General features: G+C 39.4%; 2 protein-coding genes across 4 annotated transcripts; one reads left to right on the forward strand and one right to left on the reverse strand.

The window, feature by feature from the left end:
* Nucleotides 1-212: 212 nt before the first annotated feature.
* ATP5F1A (ATP synthase F1 subunit alpha) lies at nucleotides 213-8,834 on the reverse strand. The gene is made up of 12 exons (XM_008534497.2): nucleotides 8,703-8,834; nucleotides 7,167-7,245; nucleotides 6,009-6,178; nucleotides 4,056-4,229; nucleotides 3,803-3,969; nucleotides 3,464-3,612; nucleotides 2,959-3,110; nucleotides 2,622-2,846; nucleotides 1,786-1,893; nucleotides 1,515-1,659; nucleotides 573-723; nucleotides 213-434 (listed from the first exon to the last, which is right to left on the reverse strand). Exons 1-12 carry the CDS (start codon nucleotides 8,760-8,762, stop codon nucleotides 353-355), a joined length of 1,662 nt encoding a protein of 553 aa, XP_008532719.2. The 5' UTR covers nucleotides 8,763-8,834; the 3' UTR covers nucleotides 213-352.
* Nucleotides 8,835-9,094: 260 nt separating this feature from the next.
* HAUS1 (HAUS augmin like complex subunit 1) lies at nucleotides 9,095-24,073 on the forward strand. Of its 3 annotated transcripts, XM_070630070.1 has the most exons (10): nucleotides 9,095-9,148; nucleotides 10,772-11,424; nucleotides 12,184-12,358; nucleotides 18,578-18,713; nucleotides 19,854-19,988; nucleotides 20,833-20,956; nucleotides 21,351-21,416; nucleotides 22,210-22,281; nucleotides 22,524-22,571; nucleotides 23,821-24,073. In XM_070630070.1, exons 2-10 carry the CDS (start codon nucleotides 11,395-11,397, stop codon nucleotides 23,869-23,871), a joined length of 837 nt encoding a protein of 278 aa, XP_070486171.1. In that variant the 5' UTR covers nucleotides 9,095-9,148; nucleotides 10,772-11,394; the 3' UTR covers nucleotides 23,872-24,073. The 3 variants fall into 3 exon arrangements, with proteins under 3 accessions (XP_070486171.1, XP_008532720.1, XP_008532721.1); XM_008534498.2 differs by lacking the exon at nucleotides 9,095-9,148 and having other exon boundaries at nucleotides 10,762-11,424; XM_008534499.2 differs by lacking the exon at nucleotides 9,095-9,148 and having other exon boundaries at nucleotides 11,306-11,829.
* The last annotated feature ends 998 nt before the right edge of the window (nucleotides 24,074-25,071 follow it).

Genomic DNA, 25,071 nt, shown 5'->3' on the forward strand with positions numbered 1-25,071 from the left:
TCAACATTATCAAATATAAACTTTGCCACATATATCCAACTAATTAATTTCTCTTTAATCAATCACAAAGTACTCTAGAATCTTACAAAGAGCTCAGCCTTGAATTATCTAGGTCTGCTGATTGTAGTATCCAAGTAAAATAAGCTAAGAAGCATGTTTACCAATTCCTCAAAGTAATCTCAGTTCCTTTAGAGAATCAAACTACAGAAAACCACCAAGCAATATGGAACTTTATTTTTAACGTGATTTCTGTACATCTGGAGCATACGAGTAATCCTTTCACCAATGGAACTGATTACTAGAACAAACGACGAGAGAACCAAACTGGTATTTGATGTGAATCCACAGGAGTTTAAGCTTCAAATCCGGCCAAGAAGTTTGTCACAATCTCTTTCAGCTTTGCATCTGACTGTTCTGAGATCTTTCCATCAGTCCTATTTTGAAAGAAAAGTAGATCATCAGCTGACTTGGACAAAATTCAATGACTAACCTAATTACAGAATTCAAGAGAATTTTAACAAAACTTTATACCTTAAAACTTACAAAAAAGAGGCTATCAATTGTGTTCATACCTGATAGTGCCCAACAGGGCTTGGTGTTGGCTGATAACATGAGCCAAGAAGGCACTCTCAAACTTTGTGATCTTGCTGGGCTCCAGTTTATCAAGATACCCCCTTACACCAGCATAGATAACAGCCACTTGTTCCTCAATAGCCATGGGAGCTGAAAAGAAAAGAAAACCAAGTGAGTTGCTCAAATAAATACAGGCCATGTGTCAGAGAAACTTACTTTTCCCTCAAATTTTTAATGTGTCTTGACATATCACCCACTCTCACATAGTGAGAAATGCCACATTAACGCTCCTTCCTACCTCCCTCTCCAGGAAACAGATTTTTCTCCTTATATTCGCAAGGCCTTTAAGATTAACCTCTGGGAATATTCCATAAGCACTGCTTATCATCTGGTTTTGGGTATAAATAATCTGCTGAAATTTTATAGCAAGATGAATTCATCCCAACATTCCTTTAAATCTGCTGAATTCCACTCATACAGCCAAGAAGGCAGGAGATCTACTAGGTCTTAATTCCCGAAAAGAAAGATATTAAGTCTACTTAAGTTTTCCCTACTTTATAGCATTTATATTCAAATGATAAGGACTGTACTTTAAGTAAGTAAAATAGGCACTAATTGCATTCAAAAGGCAGTGGTGTTTTTTTTTTTGGTGAGGAAAGTTGGCCCTCAGCTAACATCCGTGCCAATCTTCCTCTGTTTCGTATGTGGGATGCTGCCACAGCATGGCTTGATGAGCGGTATGTAGGTCCGCACCTGGGATCCAAACCTGAGAACACGGGGGCTGCCAAAGAGGAGTGCATGAACCACTATGCCACTGGGCCAGCCCAAAAGGCAGTACTTTTGATGAAAGATAACAGCATGTATTTCAGCTTGAAGGGAGCTATGTGGTATTCCCAGGCCCTAAGATACAGTAGGAACCTGACCAAATGAAAAGAACTCACCATACTGTCCTTGCTTCAGCAACTCAGTCAGACGCACACCACGGCTTAAGAGTTGTTGCGTGGCAGCATCAAGGTCAGAACCGAACTGGGCAAAAGCAGCAACCTCACGATACTGAGCCAATTCCAGCTTCATGGTACCTGCCACCTGAAATACAGAAATGCTTAACTCATAAAATACTAAAATACTTAAAGACACAAAGCACTATACAAAATACACTTTGATTTTGCCTAGTGACACCCCTTCTCCCTGACAAAGTGATGCAAAAATTACCTGCTTCATGGCCCTGGTTTGGGCAGCAGATCCGACGCGAGACACAGACAAACCAACGTTAATGGCAGGGCGAATACCTTTGTAAAACAATTCTGTTTCCAAGAAGATCTACAATGTAAGGAGAATACACATGCTAGTAAGCTTAAAGAAATCAACTATTTTCAAGATTAAGTCACTGGGCTAAAAACTGAAGCCCACAATCTGAGGAAGAATGCTAAGTTTCTTTCTTAAAAGCTAGAGAGCCCTTAAATCTTTCACAACCCAAATCAACCTATATATTCTATTGCTGAGATTAAGACGTGCATGAGATGAGGAAAAACAACAGATAACATATTCATACTAAAATACACACAGGTGAAATGCTATGATCTCTGGGCTTTATTTCAAAATGATCTAGGGAGAAGAACAGTAGTGGGTACAAATCAGAATGAAGTAGTCACACGTTGCTTAACGAAAGAGATATGTTCTGAGAAATGGGATACATTTTGAGAAATGCGTTGTCAGGCAATCCTGTCACTGTGTGAACATCACAGTGTACACAAACCTAGACAGTACAGCCTACTCTAGGCTCTATTGTGGCACTAATCTTATGGTCCCACCGTTATATACATGGTCCATTGTTGACCAAAATGTTATGTGGTGCATGACTATACACCATACCATGAATTGGTTAAGTGGGTGAGATACATGGGGTTTCATTATACTATTATCCTTACAAGTGAAATTTTCCATAATAAAAAGGCATCGAACAAAGCAGTTCATAACCACTAGTTTCAACCAATGCCTTGGAATCATCCAAAGTGTTTACACTTATTTTATAATCATAAAAATAATACCTGTCCATCAGTGATGGAGATGACATTTGTTGGAATGTAAGCAGACACATCACCAGCTTGTGTTTCTATGACTGGTAAAGCAGTCAAGGAGCCACCACCAAAAGCATCGTTCATTTTGGCTGCTCTCTCTAGCAGACGGGAGTGCAGGTAGAACACATCACCAGGATAGGCCTCACGACCAGGGGGTCGGCGGAGCAGCAGGGACATCTGACGGTAAGCAACAGCCTAGAGCATAGAAAAGAACTGTGAAGTTCACCTATCAGACAGAAGCTGCATCTGTCAACTTTCACTGTGCTGCAAACATACAAACAGATTCTAAAAATACATTTCCTTTGACCTGTTTGGATAAGTCGTCATAGATGATCAAAGCATGTTTGCCATTATCCCTGAAATATTCTCCCATAGAACAGCCAGAATAAGGAGCCAAGTACTGAAGTGGGGCAGCATCAGAAGCAGTAGCTGAAACCACAATGGTGTACTTCATGGCATCTGAGAAGAAAATAAATTTTAAGGTTTAACCAGGCTATCCATATTGTGATTTTAAATCAGAGGATACTATACTAAAAATTATCTAAGTGCTTTACTATGAAATGATTTACTGTTAAGATTAACCAGAGTCAAATAGCTTCTACTCTAAAGAAACTGACAAAACCTTAGAATTTACTGTCATTTTATACTATCTTTTTTTATTTATTGCTTTCGTTTTCTTTTATTGATTTATATTAGTAGAAAGTTCAGTTCATTAGGGAGAAATTAAACTCAGCCTTCATTAAGAAGCCATCCCAAGACTAGCAGCAATAGGACTCCCCAATAACAGCAATGGGACTAAAGTTCATTAATACCTGCATCTGTAAGTCTCTTCACCAACTGGGCGACAGTGGATCTCTTTTGACCAATAGCAACATAAATACAGTACAGCTTCTTCTTTTCATCAGTTCCATCATTGAAACGCTTCTGGTTGATGATTGTGTCAATAGCAATTGATGTTTTGCTTTAAAAGACAGTAAAAATAAATCTTACTAAACATGAAAAGATTCCCCAACTTAAATTTCACTAATCTTCATATCACACTCTACTCTCCTCCCATTATATCCAAAGCATTTACCATTCCATGCCTAGAAAGTAATCTTACCATAGAGGAAATTTTAGTTAGAACTTTTAACAAGGTACTCAATCTTTACCCAGTCTGTCGGTCACCAATAATCAGCTCACGCTGACCACGACCAATTGGCACCAAGCTATCCACAGCCTTAATGCCAGTCTGCATGGGCTCCCGCACAGAGATTCGAGGAATGATCCCAGGGGCTTTCAGGCCAACTCGCCTTCGGGTCTTAGAACCAATTGGACCCTGTGAAACAATAAAAGAACCCCCAGGACAATCAGTTTTGATGTTTGTTAGAAGCTACAACCGCATCTAATAAATGTTAAACCTACCTTTCCATCAATGGCATTACCAAGGGCATCTACTACGCGACCTAACAGCTCCTCGCCAACTGGAACATCCACAATGGCTCCTGTTCTCTTCACAATATCTCCTTCCTTAATTAGTTTATCATTTCCAAACACGACAACACCAACATTGTCAGGTTCCAAGTTCAGAGACATACCCTATACAAAAGACACAATTGAACACCCATGAAACTTGAGTGGCACTTCGTCTCATATACCAACGCCACATGATACGAAAATAGCTAGGGGGGGAAAAACCGTGTTGTCTTTTAGATCTGGTTTACTCTTGAGTATTTTTCCAACACCAGTCAACCTTCTTTGGTTAAGACTTTTAAAACAGCAAGATGTTTCCTTGAATAATCTTAGGATAGCATTATGATAAGCCTAACATGTTCCTTACCATATCCTCAAAGAACTAAAAGAAGCAAAAAAACTGAAACGGTTAAGCTTTTTTCACTGCATTTCCTTTGACTATGGCTTTTGAATTGGGTGGTCAGTATAAAACAAAGCGATCAAGGTCAAGTGGAAATTTTAAGACACACTTGACTCACATCTTTTTATCTGTGAGAAACTCCAGAAACAGTTTTAAAAATTATCTAATCAGAACCTGTACTCATCAGGTTAGTAGAAAGGGAAATGAAAAGCTACTCAATCAAGAACAAATTCTCAAAATATAACAGCATTGGATCATCTCTCATCATTACAACCTCATTTCAACATCCTAAGACGTTAGGTCCCTAAATCAAAAAGGCTATTGCAGGAACTGAGTCTGATCAGTAACGAAATCTTTAGAGAAGTTCTTAGAATAAACAGAGAAGATTGTCACGGAGTTATCATTGCAGGTGCAATATCTTTAGTCTAAATCTCTCATGTTTAACAGTCACTAACCAAAGATGGCTATTTAAAATTTAAATTAATCAATGTCATGTTACCAAAGTCTGAAACTTATGTTTGCCTCCAATTATCAACAAATCTCTACACATCACCCACTCTCACTTTCTCAGTGAGAAACTCCACATTCTACACACTCAGTAGCCTCATATGTATAGTAGTTACCATATTTAAACAGCACATAGAACATTCCCTCATTGCAGAAAGTTCTGGTTGGACAGTACTGGTCTAGACTCTTAGATCTTAAAAGCTAAAAGGAAACTCAGAGTTCATCTATTTCAGCTTCACCTTTCAAAGATATTTAAGATATATACACTGAAGAGAGGTTACATTTTTAGCCAGTCTTACAGCTACTGACAAAACTTTTGGCTCTGTAATTAGTCTTCCACATCAAGACTCTTTCCATACTGGACACCAGCAAGAGGACTATACTTTCTCCTATCTGTGTGCTCAGTAGATAATCCTACCGTCCTCTGTCCATCTGGATATCACACTCTGCTTTCCTCAGAGAACCCATGACTCCTACAACTTTTATTTCTCATTCCACTGGCCAACTGGCTCAACCTAATAGAAAGAAGTAGACTTGTATCATCAGAGAGCTTCTGATAACTACACCACTAACTCACTTCTCAACAATAACACATCTACTCTCACTAGAAATACACAGTCAATGACTTTCAACTTCTCACCATAAACAAATTTAGTTGAAGTTATCAAATGCTTTTGTATTAGATGATCTTAAGGACCACAAAGAACAGACTTAACTTCTTAGAATTTGGGTGAAGTTTACTCAGTTTTGTAACTTGGTGGTAGTGGCTACAACTTACGAGTAAACCAGCCCCTAGAGGAAAAACCTTGGTTAACCAGAACCCTTCAGTTTGTTTTCACAGTCTATGATAATGACAAAAACAAAATAAAAAAACACTGAAGTAGATTGAGAATTTAAAGTTAAAAAAATAACTGACACAATCTCTGAATTACCAAATGAATAACCAAAAAGACACCAATGCTAAAACATCAAAAAAAAATTATCATATTACCATTTACCTTTAAACCTGAAGAAAACTCTACCATTTCTTCTGCTTGAACATTTCTCAGCCCATGTACACGGGCAATACCATCTCCAATACTTAAGACACGCCCAGTCTCTTCAAGATCAACAGAGGTATCAGCTCCAAGAATACGCTCTTCAAGAATAGAGGACATCTCAGCAGTGCCTATTGAGAGAGGACAGCTACATTACAAAAATAACCTGGTCCCAAGATCTCTTCAAAATCCATTTCCCCAATAACATAAAACCCAGAGCTCTGTGATCAAAATTATCAAATTACATTCTAAAACATAACATACATGATTGTATTCAAAAAAGCTTGATACTTATCACTATGAAAAAGAATCCAAGCGACAGAGAAAAACTTCACAACACAAATGTAAATCAGATAAGAAGCTAATAAAATTAAGCAACACCCTCAAAATAAATGTTCTCTATCTTTGAATCCTTCAGTTTAATTTCTAAGGAATCTGTATCTATGTTGAAATCTGAAGTTTTAGCTAAATTCTATAAAAAGCATATTTTTAAAAGGCAGTCTACCTTAAAAAGCAATTGTTAAAGTGTTAAGCATCTTTCCCTTTAAAGGCATGTAGGTACAATTCTTGATTTTAGCATGTAGAAGATACTTATCTTTATTTCAAAAGCCCTAATACACATCTCAAAAGAAATTTCCCCAACCTCCGGCATCTTCTTGTGCTCATTTCCCCACTTCTTTATCGAATTTGCAATGTGCAAATTCAGACTCCAAGGTATAGATTAGCAACTGCTGGCATTGCAAAACACAGGGTAAAAGTTACTTCTAATTTTTTTAGGGGGGGGGAAAAGAAATCTTTCATAAATCAGAAAGGGTGCCTACCACCTGATATGTGTACTTTGTTTCCATCCAAGGCACACTACTAGAAAAAAGAAACTACACTAACATTGAAAGAGAAATATATAACTATGGTTAATTTCACTAGAACAAGAGAACCTACCAAGACAAGGCTAAAGGGCACATTATGGGTTAAGAATCTGAGATTCCATAGCAACTAAAATTGAGAGAAAAAATTAACAAAGGGAAAAAAAGAACCCACAACAGTTACGTAACCTATGTAAGTTATTTTCTCATTTAACGACAAGGTAGTAAGTGTGACGTAGAGACAGAAATGACTTACCAGTCTTCTGAAGACGAGTATTAGAGGCATGGAGGTTCCTTGCAGCAATGAAGGATGATCCCAAAGCATTTCTGGAGACCTAGTCCAAGAATATTTTAAAAATCTGATTTTTAAGAAAGCCTTTATAAAAGTGGCAAGCTTAAATGCAGGTTTACTTTGATCACATTATCCGTGAAAAATATTAATCATATTCAAAATATTTTGCTTAAAATTAGAAGAGTTAATCACATGAGAAAGTACCTTTCGATATATGTGAAAATCTACTATGCAGTTCCCCGGACACTGTAAATACTCTATTTATAAACTGAGTTGTGGAAATTCTCAGTAAGATAAACTGCTTCCTAAAACGGACATATCTCAACAGATCTCATATTTTACTTTAAAAGCAAACAAAAACTGTCAATGTTACAGTTTGATTAAAACTAAGAGGTATGGCATATGCTTTTTTTTTTTTTTTGACTTTCTTAAACTGGAGGCAATCTGGACTCCTCCTTCAAGTCGTAACGGTGTGACTGGTCACTGTCAATTCCGAAGCTACTGTCTTCTACAGGATGTGGATGAAAGGCATTAAAAATGCTTTTTTTGCTAACAGAAATCCACGAGGCTGCCAGCGGTTATGTTAGGGCAGTAAAATGGCCAGTATGTTTATTTCACCTTCCAAATTGGGATCACTTTTGAAAGAAAAAATAAATAAATATAAAAGCGTTTACATAAGACTTAAGAAGTATGTTCTTAACTTGAAGGGACATAGGTAAAGAAGGGCATTGACCTTTACTGGTACTCTCTGACCTATGTTCTTTTTGACTTGAGTTCTCACTGTCTTTAATGATTCCTCAAGGACGAAATCTTAAAACATGTCCAAGTATCACAGAGCAAAGTCTTCTTTCAGCCAGACTGAGACAACTGAGGAGCCAGCTTCACCGCTGTCACGGTATGGGCCCCACGAAATGCGTATGTGACAATCGTTTCCACGGTCGCTTCAGTACGCAGGCCTGCGAGACCGCCTACTGCAGGAGGCAGAAACCGCCTGCACTTACTGCTATCCTCTACCGACCTCCGGGCAGAGGTGCAATCCCGGGCCTGCTGACCTTCGCGCAATGTCAGGCTGCCCTAGCTCACTTCGACAGGAGCTGACAACAGGGCTTTGACCTTCAGCGAGGGAGTCCCGGAGAACCCGCGGGGCCGAGCCTCGCCGTTTCGAGCAAGCCTCGGACAGCAGGCGCCCAAGCGCTGACCTTCACCCAAGGCCCCTCTCGGGCCGCCCTCAGACCAAGAAGGGAATCCTCTCGGGGCCCCATCCCTGCACAGCACCGAGGTCACTGGCTCCCCTGCATCACTCTGCATCAGCCCGCACCGGGAGCGAGCAAAACCGCCCTTCCGCCGCCCGCCCTGCCCAGCGAGCAGCCAGGGGTGCAAGATGGCGGCACCCGCCACAGCCCCTCGCCCTCCTTGCAGAAAGAGCTCCGGAGCCCGCCAGCCTCCCGCCGCCGCCACCGCCGCCCAGCCACCTCCCTCCCGCCGGGCCCCTGTGCTCACCAGCCCGGCCCGACGAGGGAGGGCGCGGGCCACGGCCGCGGCGACGCGCACAGACAGCATCTTTGCAGCTCCTCCTCGGGCGGTTCCCCTGCAGCCGCAGCCTCCGGACTGACTGGGACAAAATGGCCGAGCAGCGAGGAAGGTCAAGGCAGCCGGCCCACCTGACCCGGAAGTACCGCCCCTCGGTTTCACCTCCGGACGCGAATCGGCATTTTGCTAGGGGGAGGGGGTTGCTTTTTCTACGTATAGTTTTTAGATTTAAACCTCAAAATGAGTGATTAGACTTTTGCTAGCTTTGGCCGAGGCATCCGTTACATATTTATTTGGGTCTTTCGAGTCGACCTTGTGGTTGCCCGGGGTGACCACGTGGTTAGCGGAACCTGGTAACAAGCAGTTCCCAGGCCGCATCCGGGGTACCAGATGATGTTGGCGTCAGCCTGTCCCTGGTGCGGTTTGCCTGACGGTGTCCGGGGGATGGTAGTGTCGGGTTCAACACTACAGCTGTTAAAATTTGGTGCTGTAGCAACAGTAAACAGTTATCCCCCGGCCGGGTCGCACGCGGGAGGTTTCCTGCCGGCCGGCAGATCGCTGGCACACCCCAGACCCTCTGAGTCGAAAAATTGGGTCAATGTGAATCTTTCACAAGCATCCACACCATTCTAGGTGATCCGGTAGCACTCAAGTTGGAGAATCGCAGCTCTTTTTCGATTAGATTCAAAAGAATCTTGTCTGAGAATTAGAGCAAATTGTTTAAAAAGTGTTAAAAGTGTTAACAGGCTCAAGGAGTTCGAGTAGTGGTTGCCAATCCTACTGAGAATGGTCCCTAATCAGTAGTCTCACTCTAGACCGGACTAGGGCTCAAGTTTTTCTCTACCAGCAACTAGTTTCATGACAGTGGGGACTCTGATTTTTGTTTGGAGTAAAATAGAAATGATGAAAATAACTTTCTATACCTACCCACTAAGATTGGGACAGGACTTTTTTCCCCCCACAGAATTTTTGTGGTACTGAGATTTTTGTGATATGTACTGAATTTTGGGGAGATGTTGGGTATTTTGTGATAGTGGAGACTAGCCTTCACTTGTAACTGTTCTGAGAAGCATCTTTCAGCTTCATCCACGAAATCCTAGTTTACACCCAAAACCTTAATTTGGGTGAACCATATCAATACCTGGTTAAAAGTGTCATCTCCTAAAACATAGCTTGCAAACCTATGGCCAACAATCCCTGTCTTTAATATTTTACTTCCTTTACAAGGTGAGCCATGGTAAAATATGACAGTCCTTCTTCTGGGAATCGGGTAGGAATAGGAAAAATTTTGGTTTGTAAAAACAACAAAGTTACAGGGATATTTTGTAAAATGTGTAGTGATGAAAGTAGACAAAGTGTATAAAGATAGCTTTTTCCCCCATACTCAAGGCCTCTACCAGCTTATCTGAAATTTGCTTACTGAGCAGAGATATATTTGACTGAAACAAAAAGAACAAGAAAGCCATACAATATAGTGTTGGCTAGTTAGTAAGATTCCTTTGAAAAGAAAGGTTTAATCATTTTCAATACGCATATGAGTTAGGAGAAAGACACTTGATGCTAAGTCTGATCCACAATTTGATATTAAACTACACATCACAGACAGTTGAGCACGTGGTCTGCCCTTCCTAACATAACACTGTACACTGCAGGAGGTTTGCAGCAGCAGTGTGATATAACCTAAGGAGACTGAAACACGCAATTGGAGCCAGAACACTGTGGTCAGGTTCCAGCTCTTCTGCCTAATCTTGGTCAAGGCATTTGATCCATGTGTGTCTGTTTTTAATATGAAAATAGCTAAAATAATATGGGTCTACCTATTTTACAGGATTCCTGTAAGAATGAAACAAAAACAGGAAAACATAGAAAACTATACATTGCTGTAGAAAACAAAGAACCTCTCACCATGTTAATTACAGAGTGATGGAGAGAGGAGAGAACTCAAGGGAAGGCAAGAAATGAATGGCTGAGTGGCAGAGACAGTGCCAGTAGTTGGATGCTGTCAAGTGTTTTATTTTTTTTAATTTTTTTTTTTTCAGGAAGATTAGCCCTGAGCTAACTGCTGCCAATCCTCCTCTTTTTGCTAAGGAAGACTGGCCCTGAGCTAACATCCACGCCCATCTTCCTCTACTTTGTATATGGGACGCCTACCACAGCATAGCTTTGTCAAGTGTTTTAAAACAGTTTCCAGCACATTTAGCTCTTTGGTAGTGGAAACTAACAGATACGATTGACTGCTGCAGCGCATATTGCCGGTAAAAATTTCAAGTTAATGCTCTCAGTGTGGAAGAAATGGAAACATCTGCGATCCAAAACACAAGTTTCAGCTATTTTTTTTTAAGACAAGCAATTCAAGTAAGAAATAAAAATATAAGAGGGAAAAAACAGCCTGGTTCTACGCGGCTTTACTTCCCGTTTTGGAGACTATACCACGGAGGGCGGAGAGAGCCGCAAGGCGGCAACCAAGAAGAGCCTTGCAGGGCTGCAGGCTTGGACCAGCCTTGTCCAAGAGCTTAGCGGCCCAGAGTCCTAGTAAAAACTACAACTCCCAGAAGTCCCGGGCCCGTGGGGGCGGGACCAACGGTGTGTGGGCGGGGCCTTCGGAGCCAGCAGGGAGCCTGTCCCGCGAGGATCCTCTCGAGAAGTGGCGGGAGCAGCGGCTATGGAGGCGCAAGAGGAGAAAGAGGCGCAGGTGATGGGGCGGGAGCGGGGATTTGCAGCCTTCTGGAAACGTTGTCTTTGACACAGTCGCCCAGCCGCCGGATCTCTAGGGCGCGGCACGTTCACTTTTTTCCTCCCCCTACTCAGCTGTCCATCTTTAGTGCCGCTTTCACCATCTGCGAGCCCCCTTCTGCTTAGACCCTCCTGGAAGGGGCGTTTCCCGGCCTTCCCTGGCTTGGACTTGGGCTTGCAGAGGGTTTGAGGCCGCTGGTACGAAGCCCCTCCCAGCAGTCTGGAGTGGGACTTCTGAACCTAAACCCATCTTCCAGCGAAGCCTCCCAGTTCACCGCTGCTTCCTCCTAGAATTATCACACCTGACCTGCTTCCGTGTCCCGCATCCCAGCTCTAGGAACCTCCCGGCACTGCGAGGCTTATGGTGTGTTGAGGACAACTCTTTTGTTTCAGACTTTGCACGTATAATAATGCTCTAGGACCTGCATATTGAGCTTTAAAATTATTCGAGTGATGCAAATTATTAACCCGTACTGCTTTTATAGCTTCGAGAAAGGATGGTTTTCTGCTAATTTTGACTTGTACCGTTGTTCATTGTGCCTGCTCGCTTTTTAAGTGTTTCCTGACATCTAATATCTCCCTAACGACAAGGTAGGATGTGAAGTTAGTAGGACTCCAGAATATTCATGGAAAGCATTTAGTTTGCTTTTGATCACTTCTTTGTCATATTTGCTTCGTGCCATTACAGTAAACAAGGCTTTTAATATTTCATGGTTAGGTTGCTGCGTGGTTGAAAAAAATATTTGGAGATCATCCCATTCCACAATATGAGGTGAATCCACGGACCACAGAGATTTTGCATCACCTTGCGGAACGCAACAGGGTCCGGGACAGGGATGTCTACCTGGTAATAGAGGACTTGAAACAGAAGGCAAGCGAATATGAATCAGAAGGTGAGATTAATTAGAGAGTTCTGAATGAGATAATAACTAGAGGCAACCATATTTTATAACACTGAAGTATATGGGATTAATTTAGTGTAGACTGCTTACTAGTTTTGCTTCTTTATTTTATCCAGATTTGTCTTCCAATCTGTTGTTATAGTAACTTAATAAATCATAAATTTCACCCTAGTATATATTTTATTGCTACGCTGATAGCAAAATAGTAAGTCCTAAAAGATAAGAGTCTAAACTTACTAGCCTTACATACAAGATGCTTGTGGCTTTTCACTTACATATCTTTTTGATGTTTCCAGTCTCCATGCATTAGTCATAATGAGCCATCAGGACACCTGAGGTGGCAGCCATGAACTGTGAGACTTGAACAAATCACTCTCTTGTTCTGTATTCACAGGATTGCCTTAGTATTTTGTGCTGTGCATATGTAGATTGAAAAGTGTTTTCAACACACCTGTTGTTTTTATAATACAAACCACAAAAATAAAGATTGATACAAACTTTTTTTTTAAAGATTGGCCCTGAGCTAACATCTATTTTTGTTTTTTCTTCTCCCCGAAGCTGCCCAGTACCTAGTTGTATTTTCTAGTTGTAGGTCATTCCAGGTCTGCTGTGTGGGACACTGCCTCAGCATGGCTTGATGAGCGATGCTAGGTCCACACCCAGGGTCCAAACCCGTAAAACCCTGGGCCACTGAAGCAGAGTGGGTGACCTTAACCACTCGGCCATGGGGCCAGTCCCTGATAAAAACCTTTTAATGGCGGGAATATACAAAAGAGAAAGGACATGAGACCTATATTTGCCCTAAATTTAACCAAGTGTATGGCATGTGTTACATACAATGTTTTGAATGTAGTATAATTTATATTTTAATTCTATTGCATATGTGCTTTTCCCCCCCCATTTTCTTGTTAAAATTAACATACAGTAAATTTGACTTTTTGTTTTGCTGTACACATGGATTCTGGGAACCACCCCCACAATCAGGATACAGAACAGTTCTATCTTACTGAAGAACCTCCCCTGGGATGCTCCTTTACACTCCTACTCTCCAATATATGTGCTTGTGAACTCGTTTTTTTTTTTTTTTTGGCTGAGAAAGATTTGCCCTGAGTTAACATCTGTTGCCAGTCTGCCTCTTTTTTTTTTAACTTGTGGAAGATTCATCCTGAGCTAACGTCTGTGCCAATCTTCCTTTGTTTGGTATGTGGGTCACCGCCACAGCATGGCTGCCAACGAGTGGTATAGGTCTGCGCCCGGGAATTGAGCTGGGGCAGAGCATGCCAAACTTAACCGCTAGGCCATGGGGCTGTTTGTAATTTTAAATTCTGAGTAGTGGTACCATATAGCTCTATGGACTTGAATGACTTTTGAGCTAAAAGTTGTTTTTTAGATGCAGTTTTCATTTCTGCACAGTGCAGTTCTTTGCAGCATGAGATTGAAACATTTTGGAAATATTTTTAGAAATTGTGAAAGGTTGTAAAGTTTTGTTTGAGGACTTTTTAATCGTGGTGATGAAACTACAGGTGAAACTGTTGAAACCATTCATTCTTCATGCTGCCAGTTCTTCATTTGAGGAGGAAAATGAAAAGAAATTTCCCTGGCTAGAACCTCCAATAAAATATTGAGAAGATGTGGCCAGAGCGGACATCTTATCTTCTTCCTGATCTTAGAGGGAAAACATCCAGTCTTCACCATTAAGTATAATGTTAGCTGTGGTTTTTGTAGATGCCCTTTATCAAGTTGGGGAAGTTCCCTTCTCTTCCTAGTTTGTTGAGTGCCTTTATCATGAAAGGGTGTTGGCTTTTGTCAAATGCTTTTTCTGTGTCTATTGAGATGATCATGTCACTTTTGTTTTTTATTCTATTGCTATGATGTGTTATATTAATTGACTTTCAGATGTTGAACCAACATTTATCCTTAAGATAAATCCACATCCTCATGGTATATAATTTTTTTATAGGTTGCTGGATTCCATTTGCTAGTATTTTGTGGAGGATTTTTGCATTCATATTTATAAGTAATAGGTCTTGTGATGTCTTTGTCTTTTTGTATTAGGATAATACTGGCCTCATAGAAAGAGCTGAGAAGTGTTCCCTCCTGTCTGTTTTTTGGAAGAGTTGGTGAAGAAGTGGTATTACTTCTTTATATATTTGATAGAATTCAGTGGTAAAACCATCTAGGTCTGAGATTTTCTTTGTGGGCAGCTTTTCAATCTCTTCACTTGTTATAGGTCTATTCAGATTATCTACGCTCTTGAGTTAGTTTCCATAGCTTGTGTCCTTTTTGGAGTTTGTCCATTTCATCTAAGTTATCTAAATTGTTGAGTACAGTTGTTCATAGTATTCCTTTATAGTCTTTTTTAGTAAGTAAGTAGGTCAATAAGATGTCCTCTCTTTCATTTCTGATTCTAGTCATATGACTCTTCTCTCTTCTTAGTCAATCTAGGTGAAGGTTTTTCAATTTTGTTGATCTTTTCTAAGAACTAGTTTTTAGTTTTACTGATTTTTCTCTATTGTTTTTGCAGTTTTCAAGATTTTCTCATCTTTTACTTCAGTATTTTTACTCTGTCTGTCTGTGGATCTCTTTGCATTTATCCTACTTGGATTTGTTGAGTTATTTAAGTTATTCCTGGGTATGTGAGTTATTGTTTTTCAATAAATATGGTAAATTTTCAGGCATTATTTCTTTGACTGGTTTTTTTCCACTTCTTTCTCTCTTCTCTCCTTCTGGTACTCCCGTTGTGCATATGTTGGTGTGCCTAATAGTGTTCCACATTTCTCTGAGGCTCTCTTTTCTTTCATTGTTTTTTCTCTCTGTTCTTTAGCTTCCATAATCTCTGTTGTTCTGTTTTCAAGTTCACTTATTCTTTCTTCTGCCACTTCAAATCTATTGTCAATCCTCTCTGGTGAATTTTTCATTTCAGTTATTGTACTCTTCAACTAGAATCTCCATTGAGTTCTTTGTTTATAATTTATCTCTTTATTAATATTCTCTATTTGATGCCGCATTGTCATCTTACCTTTTGTTGATTCTTGAATCATGGTTTCCTTTAGTACTGTGAACATGTTAATTATGGCTATTTCCAAGTCTTTTCTGACAAATCCAACATCTGATTATTCTCACAGGCAGTTTCTATTGCTTGCTTTTTAACGTAGGTCATGCTTTCTTGTTTTTTGCATTCCTCACATTTTTTTGTCAGTGAATGGACATTTTAGAGTACATTTTTAGAGTACATTTTAGGTACATTTTAGCAACTCTGGGTACTAGTTCCCACAGAGATTGTTATTGTTATTTTCTTGTTTATTTGTTTAATGACTGACTGGATTGTTTTAGTGAAGTCTGTTTACCCCCGACAGTGTTAAGCCTCTGCTGTCGCTCCCCAGGGAGTTGCATGCTTGAGTATGCCCTCAGTCACTCTGCAATGACAGTGGTTTTGGTAGGACTGGCTTCCTTTCTTTCACAGACCACACTCATCTGTAAAATCCCACTAACTGACAATTGATTACTGCTTTCAGCAATACCCTGGGGCATTAGTTGCCCTACAAGCTAATCTAATCAAATTCTGGCACTCTTAAGGGAATCGTTTCTAAGGTCAGTATTTGATATTTGTTCTGACCCAAAGATGGCTCCTCCTAGATGTCTTATTTTCTGGTCCTTTCATGCAAATTAGCTGGCCTACCATTTAACCTGTATCTTGACTCTCCTCCCAATTGCCTTTTAGTACAGCTTCCACTATTCTTGAGAGTCTCCTTAGGCTTGAACTTCTCCAGGGTCTGTTGCAAATGAAGTCAGTTCCTTTTGGAAGATATTGGGACCTATCTGTGTTATAGCTTGCTTCTTCCTCAAGGCAAAATCTCTGAGCCAGGGCTCTGGAGCTGAGGGTAGAGACAATGGCATGCTTTTCTCTGAGTGACAGCCTAGTGTAGATGCTGAGTGCTTGGTGGAGGGGAGTGCAGCCATCTTAGGTCCTCTCAGCTTGCCTTTTCTGGTTTGAAGCCACTGCCTCATGAGCTGGTACAAGGGCCATTGGGGCACCAGTATTCTCAGTGTGCCTCACCCCAAGGTAGAGCTTCTGTTCCAAGAGCAGTGGCTGCGTGGAGGAAGAGACCCCACACCTCTTGACTACGTTCACCTAGGACTTAGTCTCAGCCACCGATAACTGGTGGCAGAATGAGAAACATTGAAGCTCTGTCCCTCCTGGAAAGAAAGCCCTCTGACAGGGAGCTGGGGGCAGAGGGAGCCCTGCCTTCTTGACTGCAGCAGTCTGGATGGAGCCTCCACCTCCCTGAGCTGGGAGGGAAGAGGAGAGAGTGATCTTGGTTAAAAACAACAGACTCACCTTCCTTACTGAATTTTCATAGATTTTCTTGAATAGATGTTTGTTCATTTGCTGTTTGTCCTTAGGACCATTTCCAGAGGCTTTAAGTGGTTGTGTTTTGGTTTGGGGTGGCTTTTTTTTTACTTTTCTGTTTCTCTTTTTGAATTTTCATCAGTTTCACTGGAGAGTAGGTCAGCAGAGCTCCTTGTGCTATTCGGCTGAAAGTCGGACTCCTGGTCACTTGATTTTTGATAGGGGTGACAAAACAACTCAATGGAGGAAGGAATAGCCTTTTCAATGATTAGTGCTGGGATAACTGGATACACACATGTATGAGAATGAAGTTGGACCCTGCCTCATATCATATATAAGAATTAACTCAAAATTGAATGGAAAACCTAAATGTAAGAGCTAACCCTAAAATTCAAAAGACAACATAGGTGTATATCTTTGTAATGTTGGATTTGGCAATGATTTCTTAGCTATGATACCAAAAACACAAGCAACAGAATTAAAAATAAATTGATAAATTTACTAATTTGTAAATTGGGCACCATCAAAATTAAAAACTTTTGTTCTCAAAGGACATTGTCAAGTAGATGAAAGAACAACCCACAGAATGGGAGAAAATATTTGCAAATTATATATCTGATAAGGGATTTGTATCTACAACATATAAAGAATTTATACAACTCAATAATAAAAAGACAATCCAATTAAAAGTGGGTAAGGGATATGAATATACAGTTCTCCCAAGAAGATAGACAAATGGCCAGTGAGCACAGCATCATTTGTCATGAGGGAAATTTGAATCAAAACCACAATTCCACTTAACACCTACAAGGAGAGCTATAATCAAAAAGACAAATATTGGGGTCAGCCTGCTGGTGTAGTAGTTAAGTTCACATGTTCTGCTTTCGCAGCCTGGGGTTCGCAGATCTGGATCCCAGATGCAGACCTACACACTGCTCATCAAGCCATGCTGTGGTAGCATCCCACAGACAAAAAATAGAGGAACACTGGCACAGATGTTAGCTCAGGGCCGATCTTCCTCACCCCTCCCAAAAAATTGTTATTTAAGTCTCGAGTTGTCATTTCATTGATCATTATTCAGTTCTGTGAATGATCACTATGCAAAAAGAAATAAAAAATAAATAGTGACAACTGTTGGTGAAGATGTGGAGAGACTGGAGCCCTCATACACTTCTGTATGAATGTAAATGCATACAGTTGCTGTGGAAAACAGTCTGGCAATTCCTCAAATGGTTAAACAAAGTTACCATATGACCAGCAATTCCACTCCTAAGTATATACCCAAGAAAAATGAAAACATATGTCTATTTAAAAACCCATACATGAATATTTATAGCAGCATTTATTCATCATAGCCAAAAAGTGGGAGTAACCCAAATGTCCGTCAATGGATGAATGGATAAATAAAATGTGGTAGAGCCATCCAATGGAATATTATTCAGCCATGAAATGGAGTGCAGTACTGACACCTGCTACAGCGTGGATGAACCTTGAAACTGTTATGCTGAGTGAAAGAAGCCAGTGACAAAGGACCACATATTATATGATTCCATTTATGTGAAATGTCTGGAATAGGCAAATGAATAGAGACAGAATTGAGATTAGTGGTCTCTAGGGTTTTATAGGTTAGGGAATTGGAAAATGATGACTAAAGAATGTGGGGTTTCTTTTTGGGGTGATGAAAATGTTCTAAAATTGATCAATACAATGGGCACACAACTCTGTGAAGGTACTGAAAGCCACTGAATTATATACTTTAGGTGTGTGGGTTGTGTGATATGTGAAAGATTTCAATAAAGCTGTTAAAAATAAAATAAAACAAACATCTTAGTCACCATCGAACTCTTATATCTTTTCAGCCAAGCATCTTCAGGACCTTCTCATGGAGAGTGTGAATTTTTCCCCTGCCAATCTGTCTGGCACTGGTTCTAGGTACCTGAATGCTTTGGTTGACAGTGCAGTGGCCCTTGAAACAAAGGACACCTCACTAGCTAGGTAATTCTTGTGACAGTTTTAACTTCCTCAATCATGTATGCTATAAGGTCTTAAACTAAGGACTGTTTGTTTCTCAAGGTAATTTTATATAGGAAATTAACAGTAAATGCAAAAACACTGAATTTAGTTGACTCCTTATCATTCTAGTGAGTATGTATAATTAAATCAGATAAACTTGGTGTTGGTAAATTTTCGTGTTTTCTTCCAGGGTGAGGTTTGGTTCTCATGTGTATTGGGGAAGGGATTAGGTCTCACTTACATTTTTCCCTATAAACAGTAAGAACAACAGCGGGCTAAGTTATTTGGTTGAGCATAGTGAACTTTGGTGCTGTCCATACTCTACTGAGTAGAGTAGGTTAAGGACCTTTATATGTGACAGGCATTTCACCTATATAATGATATTATTCTTCCAACAAGAGGAAACAAGCTCAGGAGGGATTTGTTAATAACTTCTCTGAGCTAATAAATGACAGAATTGGACTCCAAAGTCCATATGACTGTCTCTGGTGGGCTTATCTTAGCTAGATGACCACTACAACTTATAATCAGAGAACTGTAAAGCTATTCTACGTAATTGCCAATATATGGACTTGGAATGTATATAGATGCTCAGAGTAGCATTTCAGGTATAAGACATGTAGGCTGTATGGCAGCAGAAATCTAGACTTGAATTAAGTCAATTCAGCAGATACCAAATACAGTTATATACTAGGCATATAACTATATGTAACTATATACATATAGAGGCAGTAGGGAAGCAGAGATGAAAAGATAACAACTGCCAGCAAGGACAGTCTCTGCTTCTGGTCAAATAAGGAAGATGGACATGTAAAACTACAACACAGAGTGACAGCTGCAACAGTACAAGAATGGACGAGCTGTAACTAAGTAGCACAGAGAAAGAGGTAGTGAATTACAGAATGGGAGTAAATCTTATTTGAGTTTTGAAGGACAAGTGGAACTTTGCCAGTTTAAGAAGGACTTCCCGGGTAATGGGAACAGCATGTAAAAAATGTGTAGAGGTACAAAATAGCGTGGTTATAGTGGAATCCATGCAGAGATAAGATCATTGCTAGAAATGAGGAATAATTGTAATTATTGTCCTTAATGTCCATTTATGTGACCAGATTCTTTTTTTAGTTTTATCCCTGCAGTGAATGATTTGACTTCTGATCTTTTTCGTACCAAATCCAAAAATGAAGAAATCAAGCTCGAATTGGCAAAACTTGAAAAAAATCTGACTGCAACTTTAGTGTTAGAAAAATGTCTACGAGAGTAAGTAATTGAGTTGGAAGTGGTGACAATTTTTATTATAAAGGCAGTAATGGGACACTGTTGGATTTCGTTCTGGCAATAGATGTGATTTATAACAACTCATTAGGAGATGGGGTCCATAAAGTATCTTTTTAAGTTGAAAATGACTTGGGTAGAGGTAGGGGGTGGTTGGGTATAGACTTTCACCTTTTACTTCATACAATTTCTTACCTTTTTCTCTTTTTTACAAATAACTTTGGTTTTATAGTTATCAAAATGTATGTGAATTTTTTTTTTTACTTTAAAGCTATGCTGCAACTTAAAGTCACATTATATTTTGTTGCCCTTTCTTACTGGAGTCCCAGTATCTCCCTTGAGGCTCTGGACCTTCCTTAGATCTCTGTTGCCCCAGAGATTAGATGCTGTGGGTCAGCAGTATGTATATGCACGAGTAATTTGGTGGTGTGTAAATTTATTCAACAAATATTGAATATGTATATGCAAGACACTGTGTCATTCACATTTAGGATAGAAGCTTTTGAGACTTCCATAATTCAGATTGGCTGTAGGATATGTTAAATCACTTTTTTGAGCAGCAGATTTACTTTCTCCAAGAATAATTGGCATAGATTAATTTTAAAATTATTTATTATTCTTTGAGAAAAATCTCAGATGGCAGCATGGAGGGGAATATGACCTGGAAGAACGCATGGTAGCTAATCTGGGATATAAAATTGATGGTAGGAAATCCAGCAAGTGTGTTACTCTTGGCTACTTCAGTGTTGAATCCAAAAAGCAATAGAGTTTCTTTTTTATAATAATTTTACTGAGGAGAATAAAATGTTTTCAACTTTACTTTTTAAAGGGATCTCAAGAAAGCAGAGTTGCATCTGTCTACGGAAAGGGCCAAAGTTGACAACCGTCTTCAGAACATGAACTTCCTAAAAGCGAAGTCAGAGGAGTTCAGATGTGGAATCAGAGCTGCCGAGGTTTGTGTGAAGGACTGAATGTATTTAGCTCTCTGCAGACTCCTTTTAGACCTTGATCCTCACAACTATGCAGTATTATTATTCCCTTTTTACAGGCAGGGGAACTACAGAGAAGACAGCTAACTTGCCCCAGGGTACATAGCTGCTTAGCGGAGGATCCAGATTCAAATGCAGGCAGCCAGGCCCCAAAGCTCAGGCTCTTCAGCGCTGCACCCATCCTGTCACAAATCTGTGACTGTTAGAAATGATTCACATGCACCAGTGAAGTGCTTAGATGCATGTATAGTTTTTCATTAAGATTTGTATCTTCTCTTTACTGTGTGTTATGTGGAAAATATTTCATGATGCTTTCAAAATAATTTTTTTAGCTGAACTCCCTTTTTTGTAATTGTAGGAGCAACTTTCAGCCAGAGGCTTGGATGCCTCTCTGTCTCATCAGTCACTAGTAGCCCTTTCAGAGGTGAGCTTATTTTAACCCAGTTTAACTTTCTTAGTGTGATGCTTTTTCACTTGATTCTTTTTTTAGAGCTTCATTCACTATTAACCTGATTTCTTTTCCTTTACGTCTGTACTTTGTGTTCACCAATATTTATTTCTTGATTACCTGTTTAGCTAGATATAGCCTCACATTCGTTTGGTTTCCTTTATTACTCTATGCTAGAAACTCTTTGCTGGAGTCAGTTATGTATTATTGATTTATTTATTAAACAGTTATTGAAGGACTATGTGTTAACCACGTGGGTCCTCCTCTTTCTTCTCTTTCAGAGTAGAGTAGAAATGCAGGCCCCAAAACTCCTGTAGAATGCAATTCTGGGTTTTTAGGTTATATAGGGTTTTATCTATTTTGGTGGGGAGAGGAAGAAATAGGGGGTTTTGTTCTGTTTTAATATTCTTAAGATCTTTTTGTATGTTGATTTTTGGAATCTGAAGTTGACAGTTCATAAATATGTATTTGAGACTCTCTTCCTTTACATTCTGATTCCTCTTCATCGCATTATTCTATATTCCTAGAAAGCATACTTAAATCCTATTCTTAGTAAATGGGAGTATAACTTTTCCATTTTAAGCATCTTACAAGAATTGTTTCCAATGGAAATGAGTTTGTTATCCGTTTGTCTTTGAAGCTCTTTGATACATTATTTAAAATATTCTAATATTAGTGCTTTATTTTTTTTTTATTTCAGAAATGGGCAATGTTTAGTTGCGTTGTGAATATAGCTAATACTCTGTGATTCTGTTTTTTTCATTCCCAGAAATTGGCAGAACTAAAACAACAGACTATACCTTTGAAGAAAAAATTGGAGTCCTATTTAGATTTAATGCCGGTAATTATTTTTGTGAATTAAAAAAAAGTCATCTCCAACTTTCCCCAAGAGTACTAAATGACCGTGAAAATACCAGGTCCATGTTTAAGGACTTAAAGTCTGTGCTGAATTTCAGTATTATATGTACATTGGATATACTTTATGTAAGGGTTTTTGCCTTTGGAAAACAATTGTTGTGTTTTTTCCCCCTTGAGTCCTTGTTGAGACAATATAACCTTTCTTTTTTAATTTTTCTTTAAAAGAATCCATCTCTTGCTCAGGTGAAAATTGAAGAAGCAAAGCGAGAATTAGTAAGTAGTTCCATTTTTTTCCTTCAAATTTTTTTAAAAGAAATAAAATAGGGGCCAGCCCGGTGGTGCAGCACTTAAGTTCACACGTTCCACTTCAGTGGCCCAGGGTTCGTCGGTTTGGATCCCAGCTGCGGACATGGCATTGCTTGGCAAGCCATGCTGTGGTAGGCGTCCCACATATAAAGTGGAGGAAGATGGGCACGGATGTTAGCTCGGGGCCAGGCTTCCTCAGCAAAAAAAAAAGAGGAAGATTGGCAGCAGATGTTAGCTCAGGGCTAATCTTCCTAAAAAATAAAAAAAATTAAAAAAAAAATAAAATAAATGCTGATATAGCTAAAGCTCCCTTCATCCTTCTTGTTTCCTTCCTCAGAGGTAAATCATAGTCCCAAAGTTGCTGTGTATCCTTCCTGTGCATCTTTTAATACTTTTTTGGCATATGTGTATATTTTTTTCCCATAAAAAGTACATAGTAGTCTTTTAAAATTTTGCATAGATTTTCCTGGGTGGAAAAGAGGGGTTGAGAGACAGGATGTTCTAGGCAAAAGGAATTAACAAAGGCATAAGAGCTGAAAAGAAATGGAGGACTTTTCCAAGCTTTGGCAAGTGATACAGTCCAGCTGCTTAGGAGTAACAGTGGAAGATGGGGCCGAAGAAGGTCAATTGGTTTATGATAGTTGAACTTGGAGGCTGTAGGGGATGACTGAAAGTTGCTGTGTGTTTCCTTCTTTTTTAAACTAAAGGGAAATGTGATCAAAGGTATGCTTTTTAATCAGGCCAGTTCTTTAGGAAGATTATTCTGGAATCAGTGTATAGAGTAGATTGGAAGAGGGAGAAAGAAAGTTGCAGACACCAACTGGCCTATTTAGGCTAGGTGCAAAGTATTGAGAACAGTGGCAATGAGAAAGGAAAAGAGCTGATGTGAGAGACATTGCGAAAGGAGAAGAGGTCAGAAAAAATCTGTTTATGTGTCATTACACTGATTCATCTCTCTAAAGGGTTTTCTTACCCCTTTAGTTGTTTATTAGAATCAGGAGTCTGAAAACTTTTAGGGTGTGGGAAGTAGGGGGGAGATGTAAAAGCAAGGGGATGTCTAAAAGCATGTTTAGTATTCATTCATAATGGTATTTTTAAAGATTTCTGATTGAATGTTTTTCTTTTTTGGTTCCCTTATTTTAAATAACATTAGAAGTTAGAACATCTGTTTTCTGTCCTTATTTAAAGTATTTATGGTGTTTCTTTTTTCCTTTAGGATATCATTGAAGCTGAACTTACAAAGAAAGTAGACATGATGGAACTCTGACCAGAGACAAATAAACTTCGTCTTCCCTAACGAAGTAAATCGAATAGGACTTTAAAGAATTGTTTCCTGTTGGCATTCCTTAATAACTTAATTTTTGTGTTCTTAGATGAGTTAATGTCGTTATTGATAGAATAGTGGTTCCTGTGTATTGCATTTTTGTGTCCTGATCGTTTTCATATTAAAAAATGTTGTTGGTTTTCCATGTTGCTGGCAGTTAAGTGTCCTTCAGTAGTTCTCTTAGGTGGACATAATGACAGTTGTCATGCAGTTGCTTAGGTCAGCTGAGTGACCTGCATCTCCAGTTACGTTTCTCCCACCCTTCCCTCTCCAGCGGTTTGCTGTCGTTCTTTCTGATCAGCTCACCTGCCTACCTCCAAATGTTAATATATGCAGGAATTTAGTTTACGAAAAAGATGACCTTTTAGATCAATAGTAGGGAGATGGCTAATTCAACACATGGTGCTAGATCCATACTTCACAGCTTATGTCAAGATAATTCCAAAAGATCAAAGATTTAAATATTAAAAAAAAGATAGTAAAAGAAGTCTTGGAGGAGTTTTAATGTTTGGATTTTTACATAATCTTAGAGTCGGAAACATATAACTAAAATCCAGGAGCCATAAATTAAATGATTAAAATATTTGAAAATTTTAAAATACTAAAAATTCCTGCATGGCAAAATCTTTCATAAGTCAAATCAAAGGACATGACAAATGTGCTGTAGGGAAGAAGAAAGAGAGATTTTTCACTTTGCACCTTTCTGTACTTTTAAAAATTCTGTAGCATATGTTTAAGAAAGCAATCAGGTTTTTAAAAAATTATTTTGTTGAGGTCACGTTGGTTTATAACGTTGTGTAAATTTCAGGTGTACCTTGTTATATTCCAGCTTCTGTACAGACTGTATCATATTCATCACCAAAAGTCTAGTTTCCATTCGTCACCATACATATGTACCCCTCTACCCTTTTTGCCCTCCCCCACCTCCTTCCCCTCTGGTAACCACCAGTCTGTTCTCTCTATCTGTGCATTTGTTTGTTTGTTTATCTTCCACATATGAGTGAAATCGTATGGTATTTGTCTTTCTCTGTCTGACTTATTTCACTTAGCATAATACCCGCAAGGTCCATCCCTGTTGTTGCAAATGGGACAATTTTGTCTTTTTTTATGACTGAGTCGTACTGCTTTGTATATATATACCAT

This window comes from Equus przewalskii, chromosome 7, assembly GCF_037783145.1.
Source record: "Equus przewalskii isolate Varuska chromosome 7, EquPr2, whole genome shotgun sequence".
Lineage (NCBI taxonomy): Eukaryota > Metazoa > Chordata > Mammalia > Perissodactyla > Equidae > Equus > Equus przewalskii.